General features: G+C 46.8%; 3 protein-coding genes across 5 annotated transcripts in view; 1 reads left to right on the forward strand and 2 right to left on the reverse strand.

The window, feature by feature from the left end:
- Positions 1-6450, reverse strand: part of srgap1a (SLIT-ROBO Rho GTPase activating protein 1a) — an 86933-nt gene extending 80483 nt beyond the window's left edge. For all 3 annotated transcript variants that reach the window (XM_008301131.1, XM_008301130.1, XM_008301132.1), the window contains exon 1: positions 5802-6450. In XM_008301131.1, the coding sequence (XP_008299353.1) occupies positions 5802-5865 (64 nt within the window). In that variant the 5' untranslated portion in view covers positions 5866-6450. The remainder of the gene's footprint in view (positions 1-5801) is intronic.
- A 556-nt stretch (positions 6451-7006) lies between these two features.
- Positions 7007-11900, reverse strand: rxylt1 (ribitol xylosyltransferase 1). The gene is made up of 6 exons (XM_008301134.1): positions 11714-11900; positions 11428-11610; positions 10058-10160; positions 9605-9919; positions 9304-9474; positions 7007-7999 (listed from the first exon to the last, which is right to left on the reverse strand). The coding sequence occupies exons 1-6, from the start codon at positions 11859-11861 to the stop codon at positions 7597-7599; spliced, it is 1323 nt and encodes a 440-aa protein (XP_008299356.1). The 5' UTR covers positions 11862-11900; the 3' UTR covers positions 7007-7596.
- A 275-nt stretch (positions 11901-12175) lies between these two features.
- On the forward strand, positions 12176-14156 carry uqcrfs1 (ubiquinol-cytochrome c reductase, Rieske iron-sulfur polypeptide 1). The gene is made up of 2 exons (XM_008301135.1): positions 12176-12402; positions 13429-14156. The coding sequence occupies exons 1-2, from the start codon at positions 12291-12293 to the stop codon at positions 14037-14039; spliced, it is 723 nt and encodes a 240-aa protein (XP_008299357.1). The 5' UTR covers positions 12176-12290; the 3' UTR covers positions 14040-14156.
- Positions 14157-14453: the final 297 nt, after the last annotated feature.

The following is a 14453-nucleotide window of genomic DNA, read 5'->3' on the forward strand; positions in this document are numbered from 1 at the left end:
GTAAACTAATAAAATCCTCCCAGAACTCCTCTGCCGCTGATCTCATAACTTACTGATTCAACAGTTGACATCCCATAATAACTCTTTGTATTGGGGCTCCAGGAACACGGTGTAAATAAAGACTTCAGGTAACATCTTGAGGCTTTTTTTACTGGTTGAGTGACGAGATCCCACCGAGCTCAGCTTCAGTTCCCAGAAGTGTTGCTGAGCACCTGAGCCAATCAGCAGGCCGCAGCTGATTAACACGTCGCCGTGGATACATAAAGTAAGCAGCAGACGTGACTCTGTTTACGCAGGAAACGAGGACCAACAAGACACTTTACTTGGAGGATGTTTGCACTCGTCTTAAAAAGCTTTCGCCGCCGCTAAACGCATAAACGGCTTACAGTGCGTCCAGAGGATGAAGCGGCTGAACGCACACAGACGCAGATTAAAACAAGTCACCCAAGTCTGAGCTTACGACCTCCGTCTTCACTTGTGTCTGCGCTGACCTCGTAGCGTCCTCCCCATCCCCCAGCCTCCTTCCTCCCTAATCCAGGCCTACTGGGTGGCGGCAGCAGCACGGCCTGATGGTCAAACTGTGTCTGTCTGCCTTCCTGTCTGTCCATCTGCTGAGCCCAGCAGTGGCTCGGAGGAATTAAAGTTGTCCAGAGAGCAACCGAAATCCCTCAAAAGACAGCGTTTGATTTCACTTTTTACCTCAGTCTGGATTCCTGTTTTACTTTCCATTTACTTCCTGTTAGCTGAAGCTTCAGGTTGAATCTGCTCCAGCTCATCACCAGCAGAGAGGAGACACCAGCAGCAGGACATGACATGAGCAGAAATTTAGTCCAGAAAAACTTTGCATGATTCAAGCCTTTGCGTGGTCACTCTGCAAAGACACGGATTTATCCACTTGTGGGTACAACACACCTGGACTCCTGTTTGTTTGGTTTTCTGGACACGTGTGCGTGGATTTTCTCTCTTTTCAGAGGGTGCGTTCAGGGTCGGGGGCTGCAGTAACGCCCTGGTCGCCTTTGTGGCTACAATGAAAAGCCCAGCAGGGAGCACGGAGCCTCGCTTGTGCTCAGCAGAGTTTATTAAAACCGCAAAAAGGGTGAGTGGCCGCAGATGGTGCTGTCAATAACAACTCAGCCAGCCGTGCGAGTCCTACGCTCGTGCACAAACGCCACACCCGGTGCCATACCAGCGCGTGGAAACACCCCACAGACACACACACAGCTCTGGAAGGAGGGGCAGTAAAAACAGATGGTAGGTGTGAGAACGGACGTGTGATGCTGTGGAGAAGTGCGCCGCGAGGCTTTAGGATTCCATTAGTCCTTCAGCCTCTAACCTCCATCAACACCTCTGAGATGGCGCTGAGACGGAGCGTGCACCAGGACACGCCGTGGTGTCGCAGCTCCACTCAAGTGTTCGCTGTAGCTGGTGTCCCTGCAAAAACTGCTCTGCAACCTGAACTAGCTGTAAATGGTTCGCTGAGGCCAGAAGGAGAGCTAAGAATCAAAGGTAGAGGTGAGTTACCGTAAATCAGAGCCTCTGCATGACTGAGCATGCTCAGAGCGTCACTGCGATGGGCGCTAATGGGACAAAATCTGACCGTCACATAAAGGTCAGGTTATAGAGACAGCTGGCTTCAGATCAGCTCACACGCTGAACTCACCGCTGATAATATTCACCGAGCAAGAAGGCAGAAGTGACGCGAGGACGTGAGAGTCTGACAGCTGCTCTAACTGTTGAAGTCCTTCTGTTTCCTCAGAGTGTCTGCAGGTTTATCAAGCATCAGGTTGAACAATCAGCCTGTATTTCATTAATATATCAGTCAGTGGACGTCATCGATTCTTCACTGACTGTAGTCACACATCAGGCAGCTTCAGAGCCGGCTGTCCAACACACTGCTTCTTGTTCAGTCACAACAGCAACGACTTACTGAACTACTCTGATTATTTATGGCACAAAACTTGAAATCTTCTGAATCCAGCGTCTTAAATTGTTTAATTTTCTGGTTTCTTTACACCCCAGAGTGAAAAAACGAGAACTTTGAGGACGCCATCTTTGGTGTCATCGACTTTTCTGATATTTTATAGACTCAACAACATAACTGACGAGTTCTTTAAAAATGAAACTAACCGCTGATTGCAGTCCTAAACAAGGAACGTGACCAAGAGCACTGAGGCACCACAGTTTGGGCTCACTGAGGTCGTGAGTACTTCAACAATTATTTAATCAAAATAATATCAGGGCTTTGAATTACCAAAAGACAACTCAAACAATGATCCAGAGAGGGGCCTGTGCTCCAGTAAGATGTGTTATTGGCTGTTTTATGGATGAACAAAACACTGAATGTAATGTTGGAATGAATAAAAGACAGTCGAAGGAATCAAGGACACGTTCTGGATTCACTTTGCGAGTGAATCTTCATATTTCTGCTCCTAAACAGACTATTTGCTGAAGTCAAACATTTCCAGTGTTTTCTAATGTAATTGTTTTTTAAATAAAGAGACGGCAGCTCCAGCAGACCAGACTCTCCATCACACGCTCAGGTCTGCTGACATGCTCCATTTATTTCACTTAAAACCAGGAAAGACTGATTTAAAGCCAAATTACAGTCCTGACTCTGCGTGATGTGCACATGTCCCATATGTCCGACATCTGGATGGCGGTCAACACGTACATCTTCTGCCTTCAACTGGACGGTGATAATTCCTACTCTTAGTAAACTGTACGTACTTTTAACCGCAAGACAAATCTTAATAATGAGAGCGATGCTGAAGACCGCTCCACCTCTGGGCCGCTTCCTGCCTTTAATCCTTCTGCATACAAACATGCAGGAAGTTCTGTCGCTCTGCAGAGGGGCAGATGTGAAACAACAGGTCATGGGGCAGCTCTCATAATGATCCAGGAGAGGATCTCCGTCAGAGGCTCAAGGGGGTCCTGCCATCTGAGTCACGACCCCCAGGCCACAAACAGCAAGCCCCACTCTGACATCAGACCAGCACCACGAGGAGCCCAGCAGCAGCAGCAGCGTGGCCCGCTCCACCAGATCCACACAGAGAATGCCAGCGAACCCACAACCTTCCCCTCGCTGGCTTAGAACGCCTCTAATTGACTGCAACTGATGTGCACTATAAAGCACAAACAGATTCCTCTGTCTCAACCCAATCTCCTTAATGTTGTTGTTTTTCCAAAAACAAGCCGAGTCTTGATGTAGATGCCAATTCTTAGCAATTAGCAAAAATGTAATCCCCATGCTACAGAGATTTTCTCAATAAAAGGATAATTTCCTTCAATTGCCAAAAAGGCATCCGTTTTCATGTCATCTGTGGGAGGTAAAAAAAAAAAGAAAAAAGAGGCTGTGGAGGGTACTTAAGAAGTGAATGTCAGCTGAATGACAAGCCGGCCTGAGAACAGTAGAGTCAGCCTTCAGACAGACAGAAAACTACATTAAATACGGGCTGGCCTGAACAGCGGTCCCACTCAGCTCACTGCTGCTGCCACGAACAAACACTTCACAAACAGAGCAGACATGAAAACGACGACTCTCAGGAGAAAAATCTGACTTGTTGGTGTAAACAAGCGGAGCTGCCGGATGATTGGATGACGGCAAACGATGACGGTGCACATGTCTCCTGTCAGAACCGGGCCAGAGGGCTTCGGTCTGCACACAAGTGTGGTTACGTAAGCTGAAGCAGAACCGGCCCGCCGGATATTTGTCAAAATATTGTGAAAATGAGACGATTTTTTGTGTTTTTTTGAAGCTGTGAGACGAGCAGAATGCAGGCCAGGAGATCAAACATCAGCTCCAGCTGCTCCCAGGGCTGTGTGTTGTTCTGCTTCCTGACTAATCAATGCCTGCTCACCAGAACCTGCCTGTGGCTGTCACAGGTCCACTGCAGATGTCATCCCACTCATTATCACTCATTAAAGGCTTCAGAATCAGGAGCTGCACAAAAACTGAACAACCCACATGACTATAGTTTTAGCTTTTTTATTCCAGGTACCAGTTACTCACATCCTAATGAGTGTGGGAGCTACAAAACAAAGCGGGTTGTGGGAGTGATCTGACCTACTAAAGACTCTGGTTGTTACGTTGGACAACAAGCATGAACACATCAGGGTTTGGAAATACGGCGAGTCTGAGCAGAAAATAAACAGAAAGATGCTTCTGGTTGATTAAAGGTAAAGCTAAACCTGATATAGAGCGAGTACTTATGTGTATTTGGGTTTATTTTTGCACCACATTCCTTCAATGTCTGAACCATCTCTGCTGCTGTAACTGCAGATTTCATCACTGAGGGATTAATGAAGGCTCATCTGACTTCCTCCAAAATGTGTTTTGCTCAAAAAATAAATCTAAATAATAAGAAATAGCTCTCAAATTGAACACCCACAGGTTATTTACAATGCAAAAACAACAGCACTGTATGCAAACAGCTGGGCACTGCCTGTGATCTTCACTCCCCACTAGAACAAACCCACATCCTCATCGGAGCAGCAACAGACCGACTGGAGTGCCTCAGAACTGGATTCTGTCTCTTCAACAAAACAAAGCATGAGAACATTGATTCTACTGAGACTCCAGAACAGCTTCTCTCAGCATCAGGTTGCTGTTTATTATCCCCAGGGTTCTGCATGACAAATGGGAGGCTTCGTCACGTCTTGTTCAGGATCCCCCATGACTGTGCATCACGCTCTATTACCGGCTGAAGCCCTGAGTCATGCACACGGGGGGAAGTAAAGGGTCCTGAAGTACATTCCTGGTAAATGAGACCCTGTGTTCAGCCACATGCAGTCATGTAACTCCTCAGCGGCGGCACCGGACCCTGATAAAGCCCCACCGACCTCTGCTCACCTCCCCGCTCGCCCCCTCTCAGGATGTGAGGCTGGATACGGGGACGTGAATAGGTGGTATGTGAGCACGCTAACGGCTGGCTGGGGGCCAGATCCCCATGGTTACCCAGGAGCAGTGGCTGCCTCCTTCCTGTGTCCTGTCTGTCTGTCTGTCTGACTGTCTGACTGACTGTCTGTCTGTCTGTCTGTCTGACTGTCTGTCAGTCCACTGCTCTGCATGCACGGGGGACTCGAAGGAGACCAGATAAGTTAGTGTGGAATGATCACGGTGCCTCTGAACCACCTGGATCAGGACAAACAGCAGCTTCATGCCTGACAGTGTGTGTGTGGGTTGGTGGCACTAAACCAGACACAGAAGGGGACAGAACAGGTCTTCTTTAGTGCCCCTGAGCAAAACACCGAGGCTCTCTCCATGTGTGCTGCCTGAACTTGTGTCTTCAGTTGCATAATCCTGCTGTGGGGGGAACAAAGCGGTGAGGAGGACGACCAGTAACAGGTTGCATGCAGCAGGCCGAGCAGGAAGAGCTTCACTCAGAGGAGCTGCTTTCTGTCTGCACATAGAAAACACATGCTTTAATGGATATGTGAGCATGTGGAGGACAGAGATCTCCTCTTTGGGCTGCTTTCACTGGCTTTCTCATGCAAAACTACACCAGACTATGAGCCCCTCCTGAACTCTATCACCACTCCTTTATGCTGCTAATCATCTCCTTTATAATGCTGATAGAAACCCTTTATAACATAAAGCACACTCAGGCCTGCGAGCACTTCCACAGAAATCCAAGTTATGGATGTTGGAGATGTTCCGGATGTCCAGGAAACGCCAACAGCAGCTCATATCTACAAAGTTTATTTCCTAAATGTAAGCAGCAGCACCAGTGACTCATGCAGGTAGAGCCGAACCAGTCTGCTCCCAGTAACTCCAGTTCTCCCTCAGATCACAGCCTCCTTACCTTTCACTTGACTCTCGTACTCCGCGATGATCTCTTTATCCTTTTTGAACCTCGGCGTGGACATTTTCTGTCTTCCTGCGTCCGAAGCTTGTTGTAAAAACTTCTTGGTTAAAAAACAAAGTGTTGGTGAAGCAGCCTAGAGCAGCGCGCGCATCCCACAGGACGAGCAGAGGAGCAGCTGGAGGAGCAGAACAGGGAGCACGAAGGAAGAAAAACCGATTCAACTGTGCAACAAGACTTGGGAGCACGAAGGGGAAACGCTCAGCACTTCATTGTTCCCTCCGGCGGACACAGACCAGGGCCAATGCGCAGTCCTGCTCCAGATCCAGATCCAGCTCAGCGACCGGAGTCGGCACCGCGCGCAACAGCGCTGCTGCTGCTGCTGCTACCACAGAAGAAGAAAAACCAAGTTTCAGGGTCTCCGCGGTGGATTTCTACACAAGTAGTGCCAACAAGCGGTCCCAAAGTCCACTGGAGTCGTGAGCGCTGTTTGGGGGTCGTGGTTTCCAGTCCGGGACCCGCAACACGCTTCTTCTTCTTCTTCTTTTTTCTACCCCCTTTCTCTCGCTCTCCCTCGACGGCTCGTCGCTCTTCCCCCTCCTGTAGCTCCCAGCAGGCTCAGAGGCAACAGAGCAGGCAGGCAGGCCGACTGCAGCAGCTGGAGGAGAGGGAGGGACCTGCACCGCTAGTGGACGCCGGTGGACTCACAGTCCTGCTGAAGCCTCTCCTCCACATGAGTCAGCTGCTGGGACTCACTGGCTAATGGGTCCGTCTGGGCATCAGAACCACTACAGAGACCCGTACTACTGCTCAGCTGATGGATTCCATCTGTTATTGCCTTCAGCCCCGGTGGGTCTGAGCTCAGGTGATCAGACTAAGAGCGTCTTTTCTGCCATCCACAGCTGGCCAGGTGGGACAACAGGTAGAACCCTCCCAACAGGAGCCCATAGCTCCGCGCTGCAGACCTGCTCCCTCACAGTGAACCCAAAGCAAACACGTGCTATGAAGCTCTTCATGAAGGATTTAATAAAGATCAACATCAGCATGATTCTGCTCAGCTACACACGTGACCTGATCTGTGTTCATTAAGTCAAAAGTTTTCCTCCTTCAATTTTTTCTCAACTTCATAAAGCTCAAACATCTGAGCTCTAGCTGGTCCACAGCGCCACCTGCAGGCCCGAGGGAAGAAGCACAAGACGAGCACGTCCCTTCAGGACACCACCCCATTTTAGTTTTATTGCACCGTCTGAAAAAAACACAGAAGTCCATGCAGCACAGCACTGAAATAAATAGAAGAGAAAATCTGTCTTTTGTTAGACTTTGAGCAGAAAAGCAGACATTTCACACCAACAACATCCATTTACAAGCTACTCACGATACAAAAGAGATCCAGAGGCGCTCCGTCCTCACAGGCCTAAAAACACAGTCTGTCTACACATGACGCTTAGTGTTCTCTAAAAATCACTATTTTAAGTACAAACAAAGATATAAAACAAAGTAAAATGAGAGCTTTAAAATGCAAAGGCAGCTTAAAAGTCATGATTTCCAAATGCCTGTACATTCCACCGCTGTAAACATTTAGATGATAAATACACATTAATGCCCCGGGGCCTTTACTGACCAGTGAGGGCGGCTCTGACAACACACACGAGTGGTTTCATAATCACCTGCACCAGAATAATACACTGAACATCACCAGGTTCACTATGCCAGTAGTACATCACATTTCTCCACAAAAAATCACAAAATAAATAAGAACCGATGTTGACCCTGTTGATGTCTGACAGCACCGCGCTCAGCCGCTTTTAAAGAAAGTCTCCTCGATGACCTCGGTGAACCTTTCCTTCATCTGCTGCCTGAAGCCGGAGTACCACTCCAGCAGCCTCCTCCTCCTGTCCACCCTCTGCTCCTGGCTCATGCTCCGCTCCCGCTCCAGGATGGCGGGCAGTTCCTTCCAGTCGCTGATGAAGATGAACGGCGCCCCCGCGGCTTTGAGGAGACGTAGCGGCGAGCTGGGCCCCGCCGCACACGTCCCGGGCGTCAGAACATCCTCCACCACGGGCACCGAGCCGTACGAGCAGGCCTCGTAGATGCGGTAACACTCTGTGTTGATCCCGACTGGACACAGGGTGAGCTCGCTCTGGGCCAGAGCTGTCTGATAGCGTCTCAGACTGTCTGCTGTCTCCTGAGGAAGCCACCTGAGGCAGAGGAGAGGAGGCTTCAGCCAACAGTTCAAACCACTGTAATAAATATGCAAGACATACCCCAGTACAGGTCCATTAAGATCAGTTGTCTCACCTCGGCTTCATTTATTATGTAACAGGCCCAAAGAATAAACTTAAATTCTAGTCCTAGAATAGCCATTCCAGGCTTTCCTGACATTTTTATTATTTAAAAATGTGAAGTACTGTGATAGGAGCACAAGCAAGAGCCCATAAATCATGAGAAAAATACTAAAATAGGAGACTTTATAAAGCTGGTGTTACTCACCACATAAAGGAAGGAGACCCGGTCTATGAACAGAACCCATCGACACCCCGTGGTTGTACAGAACTCACTGGACAGTTCTAAACAAGCTGCACTCGGGTGTGTTTGTGTAGAATTTTATTTTCATATCTTCTAACCAATGACTGTCTTCATTGTTGATTATTTAGCTAATTATTTTCTCCATTAATCAATTAACTGTTTGATCTGTAACTGTAAGAAAATGGTGAAAAAGTCCCACAAGTGTCTCCCGCACACCAAGTCGACGTCATCATGACTCTAGATTTGTCGACAACCCAAAGACATTTAGTTTGTTCTCGGTGGAGTAAAGAAACCAGATTATTCAAACTGAAGAGGCTGTAATCGGATAACTTTGTCTTTTTACCTGAAGTATTTACTCACACCAATAAACTGACTGAATAAAACAAACAGTTGTCAGTTAATTCAACAGTAACGTCTAATCATTCGTTCAGATCTTATCTCTGTGGAACACTGACTGTATGTCATAATAACCAGTGTCGAATCATCAGTGCTTGATTATATTCTCCATGGAATTAAGCAAAACTCGGGCTTTAAAATGAACGTACAGACTGTAATTTATTGTTTTTGCTAATCAAAATGCAGCCTTCAGCTGTCTGAGGAGAGAAAACAAACGACTAATTATCACTAATGAAACACCGTCAGCAGCCATTTATGATTTGTTTCTTTTGTGATATTGATCTGTGATAACCAGAGTCACATCAGTCTGTAGGACTTTTTAAAACTACTTGAATTTCATTGTACAAGACGTTAAAAATGATGTGAAACCCCCTGACTTTGGTGTCTCAGTAAGCACGAGTCCTCTAATGACTGCTAACAACAACTTTACCATCATTTTGGTATTAAATAAAAATGCCCTCCGAAGGTTTTACAGAGTTTTAAATTACTATCCTAAATATTTTTTTTTTTTGCGTGTTACAGCGATTAACAGAAAACATGAAGGTTTTAAACTTCCACATGTTATTGAACAGTGACTTACTTTTCCCTGGCGGCAGTGACGCATTCCTTCTCCAGGCCAGAATGTTGGAGCACATGCATGAGTGTTTCTCTGGAGGAGTTTTTGTAAACTGTCCCTAAGAAATTGCAGAGGTATGGCCGGTTGGAGGTAATCAGTTGGGCGTTGGGCCTGATCATAGGAAACTGTCTGTATCTGCAAAAAAACACACACATCAACACAAAAGACAGCCTCACACAGCTGTAGGTTCTGGTGTTGAACACTAACAAAGCACACACACACACACACACACACACACACACAAAACTACTTAGAGATCACATACGTGGCAACACCAAGGGGCCACTGGAAGACGTCCTTGTCGTTGACCCAGGGGCTGTCGTACACGACAAACAGCAGGTCCACAAAGCCACCGTTTCTCTTTAAGTGTGGCCCGATCCAGTCGTTGTTGCAGTGCTCATTGCCCAGCAGGACCACAGCCACATGAGACACTGTGTGGGACTGAACCAGAGTCTGGACGTGCTCCAGCCACCTTGTGGAGTAAGCAACCTTCTGCTGCTCGCGGCCATTGAGAACCAGAACCAGGCTGTTCATATCCAGAGGGACGTGACCCTGGACCACAGCAGGACCTGTGTAGAAACTAAAGACAGAGAGGTCAGAAGAGTGAGACAAAGAAGAAGTCAATCAGACAGTTTGTTGACTTCAGCTGGAGCTTCATGCCGTGTCAAACGCAGACGACATGCTTCGGTTTTTAAACCTCACACACGTGACCTGTTACCTGAAGTCAGTCTTTCCTGTCTGCAGCTCCCCCTCTCGCCATTGAGCCACCTTGTCAGTAGGGTTGAGGGGTCCTTCTAAAATATGTTCCCAAAGGTAAAGCCCTGAGTAGAAGAGAAGGATTCACTGCAAATTAGCTACCAAAGTCTGAAAATGTTCAGTACCATTAGTTCCTCTGTAACTTAATAATCAAGCAGAATGGAGGCATGCACAAAAGTACGTAAAAAGCAAAAAAGACACCGAAAATAACTGAAGCCAAAACTAATTATAAGCAGAATTTTACGAAGAAATTTGAAGCCTTATTTCAAATGATTTTTGCAAAAATATGTAGCTTCAATTTTCAGACAAATATTAGACTCTGATGTGCAATTAAAATAAATAAAGTCAAGCACCAGTTCAGTGCTCGTTGTCTAACAGATCTTAAACATGAGTATTAGCACATGAGACACCTTCAAAAGCACAACGCTGATGTGACAGTTCAGACCTGCTGCAAAAAGCACAAGATGTGGCAGATAAACAGTGAGACTGGGCTTAGTTCAGTCAGACCACATCATGCATGCCTGAAGGTAAATAACAATCAGTGGGGAAGCAAAATAAACCCCGAAAGTTTCAGTCTGCTTGTATTTAATACAGTTTAATTAAAGCAAATTGTTCAGCCGAACTATAAGTTATAATCATAAATGTAGATTTCAGGGGAAGCGCAGGAGTATTTTAGTGTTTAGAACAAAAAGGCACAAAAGAGGACAGAGGACTGAATCATGCCACTATGTGTGTTCTCACTAAATGAAGCAAGTTGATCATCTGAAAGCAATACAGAATAACATATTCCACTATTCAGATTCAGATTTGTTTTATTGTCATTGTAACAAGTACAACGAAACGAAGGTGAAGTCCTTTCAGTGCAAAAATATAAGAACTTGTAGAACAACAAAACAATAAAAACTTAACTCTATCATATAAAGAACAAATTGGTGCATAAGAGTTCACAAGAATAAAGAAATTTAAGTTTTTAGTGCTTAAACTGTACCAGAGGACGATGCCCAGTCCGCTGCTTAATGCATCCCCCCGTTGTTCAAAATGAATCTACGTCCATTATTACAACATATTTAATTAAATATGAAGCTCTGTGAAGGTTTGTGGCTGCACAGTGGGAGTGATGCTGCTGGACTTCATGCACATTGCGGTAAGTATTTTGTATTTTTTTTAGGTTTTACATTGTGTGAAGTGGCACAAATGTTTCAGGAACCATTCTAGTAGACTGTGTTTGACAGAATGAGCGTTTGTGGATGAACTCTGCCACATGTGCTGCCCAGTGAGGCCGTTCAGTGGTGACAGCTCCTCAGCAGGCTCACCACCTCTCCTCACACTCACCGATGGCAGCTTTGCCCCAGATCTGGACCTTGTATCTTTTGGGTTTGTTCTTGTCAATCCGGCCCAGGTGCTGTTTGAAGGCCTCTCTCTTCTTGTTCAGAGCAGAGTTGTACTCCACCTGCTCGTCCTCCCACGGGTTCCACTCGTCTGCCAGGAAGGGAGCTCCGCCATCCCTAAACCCACCTGCAAACACAAAGCACAGCTTCTGCTCAGCTCTGTGCAGATCATTAAAATCTGCTCCATCAATTCATGCTCTTGCAGCGGCCTTCCTGCTCAGTGCACAGACCCGCCGGGGCTCCGGTCTCCTTCTTCACCACCCGGTGGACGCGGGAGATCACTCTGGTGCTGAAGAACACGTTGTAGGCGGCGTAGAGCGAGAACGCCACGTACGCGAAAATAATGAGAAGGAAAAGCTTTCTTTTTGGTATTTTCATTTTTATTGTCTGTATTTCTCAGGTTACCATTGTGTAGCTCGTCTCCGCTATTTTGCACAAGGACCCTTGTTTACATCACAAGGACCCCTGGACGCAGCTGTCTTGGAGAATGCCTGCGCTAAATTAGCCGTTACTTCAGATTTCTTTATAGTTTTTAGCATTTGTGATTGAATTAGCACCATATTTCAACACTGAAATGAACTGGGAACAGGTCAGCTGCATATAATCCCTTGATTTATTTAATGGTGGAAGAAGCACACAGGCCGGTTCGGTCAGACCACAGATATATACCAGACCTGCCGTAAAGCGGAACGTTGGGACGGCGGAGCTAGTTTCTGGTAGAGCCAGTCAGACGGACGCACGGAACAGTTCGTAGACACAGCAAGGTCGTGTCCCGTCCTGGGTAGTTGGAGTGTCTTTTGGACCAAGATGATGTGCACAGCCGTTCGGGCCGGGGTTCTGTCCCCGTACTTCCAGGTTACTAAACACGCCGTGAAGGGCCTGGTGTCCGCCGGAGCCAAGGGGCCGCTGCCCGCTGCTGGTAAGGCCGAAGGACGGACTTCTGGGGAGGGAGCTGAGCTGCGTCATGTAATGGTTAACAAGCAGCCACTGAAGTGTTTGGTGTTCTTATAACTGGTTATATAAGGCGCAAAGCTGGTTTATCTCTGATATCAGACTGCGTGTTGTTGAACATTAGCGCTGTTGCTAACGGCTGTTATGACGCAGCCGGTAAGTGGAACCTGTGACGCAAAACTGACCGACGGAACCAGAAAGAAGCCTCAACAGATAAACACCAGTGTCTGCTGGTGTCAGCACAAATATGTGATGTTGGAGGTATGTTTGTAGTAATATTTTAAAAGAAGAAGAAGAAGTGTGTTGTACAACCGCCGTTATGAAAAGGTTGAAAAGGTGAAATGCTTCTGAGGTCAAAGATCTGCTCTTCATCACTGCTCATGTTACTGAAGGAGACACCAAGTCATCAGTCCTTCTGATTATCTGGTTCTAGGTGCAGCTGAACAGTCAGTTTGTCCATCACCAACAACTACAATAACAGATTTTTTATTTATTATTATTATTATTATTATTTGTATTTTTTTTTTAAGCAGAACAACAACAGTTTGGTCTGTTGCCTTGGCGTGAAAGCGAGCTGTTCCTGTGGTTTGGTTTGTTGATCAGTCAGAATGAGCAATTTGAAGACGTGTCCTCGAGCTTTGAGGAAATGCGGTGATATATTTTGAGGAATCCTTACGGGTGTACAGTACATGAATCAATATTGATTTCATCCAAAAGTAGACATTTTAAACATTTATCACGGATCAAACTGAGTCATCCAACTGCTAAAGTCTCATGAAATAGTTCTGTGTGTGTTTCTAGATCAGCTGTTCATGAAGCTGCGAGTTACAGGAGACGGTGATCTTTGGCTGCAAACAGGAACAGGCTGAGATTTTAACAGAGAAGCTGAACGTTACAAACACTGAAAATGGAGCTTTAACAGAAAAGAAGACGCAGTGCGGCTCGCAATCTGTTGCCTGTCATTAACAACTGGTTCTCTCTTCTGTCTCTTTAGCTGCTGGAGGAATCCGCCTCGCCCATACAGACATCAAGATTCCCGACTTCTCAGAGTACCGTCGGCCTGAGGTTTTGGATCCCAACAAGTCCTCCCAAGACAGCGTCGATGCCAGAAGATCGTTCTCCTACATGATGACCGCAGGCACCCTTGTGGTGAGCATCTACGCTGCCAAGACGGTGGTCCACCAGTTCGTCTCCTCCATGAGCGCGTCAGCCGACGTCCTGGCCTTGTCCAAAATTGAGATCAAGCTCGGTGACATCCCAGAGGGCAAAAACATGACCTTCAAGTGGAGAGGAAAGCCCTTGTTCGTCCGTCACCGCACTCAGAAAGAAATCTCCGCAGAGGAGGCGGTGAATCTCGGCGAGCTGCGCGACCCACAGCACGACAAGGATCGAGTGACCGACCCCAAGTGGCTCATCGTTCTCGGCGTGTGCACCCACCTGGGTTGTGTGCCCATCGCTAACGCCGGAGAGTTCGGGGGTTACTACTGTCCTTGCCACGGCTCCCACTACGACGCCTCAGGCAGAATAAGGAAGGGGCCTGCTCCTCTCAACCTGGAGGTCCCCTACTACGAGTTCCCCAGTGACGACATGGTGGTGGTGGGATAGACGCAGGATTTCTACTCGAGTTTTATTTGAGCTCCTCTCTAGTGTTTAAGATTACTTTATGTAAGAGTTGGGAGTTACATAAACTGTGTCACGAATAAAGGCAGATTTCCAACTTTATTTAAGAGTAGTTGTGTCTGTTCAGTCTTTTTCTCTTCATTCTTGAGCTTGATGTCTGATTCAATGAAGGTTTCCTCTACGATTAATGATCTGTCCCAACATTCCCCACGACCTCTAGCTTTAGGTGTTTTGCCAGTAACGTATGAGGCCCAGTTATGATGTAAAGAGTGCTTCACAGAAAAGGGAGGGAATGACAGAAGAGTCTGAAGGCGGAAAAATAAAAAAATAAAACCGTGTGAAGAACCAAAACAGCAGCAGGTGCTTGAAACTAAATGTAAAAATGCTTCAGACTGGTTT

Source organism: Stegastes partitus, unplaced genomic scaffold (assembly GCF_000690725.1).
Source record: "Stegastes partitus isolate 25-593 unplaced genomic scaffold, Stegastes_partitus-1.0.2 Scaffold1633, whole genome shotgun sequence".
Taxonomy (NCBI): Eukaryota; Metazoa; Chordata; class Actinopteri; family Pomacentridae; genus Stegastes; species Stegastes partitus.

Bases quoted from the DNA above. Each gene is read 5' to 3' on its own strand.
- rxylt1 (XM_008301134.1), bottom strand. From the start codon at position 11,861: ATGAAAATACCAAAAAGAAAGCTTTTCCTTCTCATTATTTTCGCGTAC. The intron at 11,611-11,713 runs GTCTGTGCACTG...TTGTGTTTGCAG, and splicing joins GGAGACCGGAGCCCCGGCGG to GTGGGTTTAGGGATGGCGGA. The intron at 9,475-9,604 runs GTATGTGATCTC...GTTTTTTTGCAG, and splicing joins TGGCCCCTTGGTGTTGCCAC to ATACAGACAGTTTCCTATGA.
- uqcrfs1 (XM_008301135.1), top strand. From the start codon at position 12,291: ATGATGTGCACAGCCGTTCGGGCCGGGGTTCTGTCCCCGTACTTCCAG. The intron at 12,403-13,428 runs GTAAGGCCGAAG...CTGTCTCTTTAG, and splicing joins GGGGCCGCTGCCCGCTGCTG to CTGCTGGAGGAATCCGCCTC.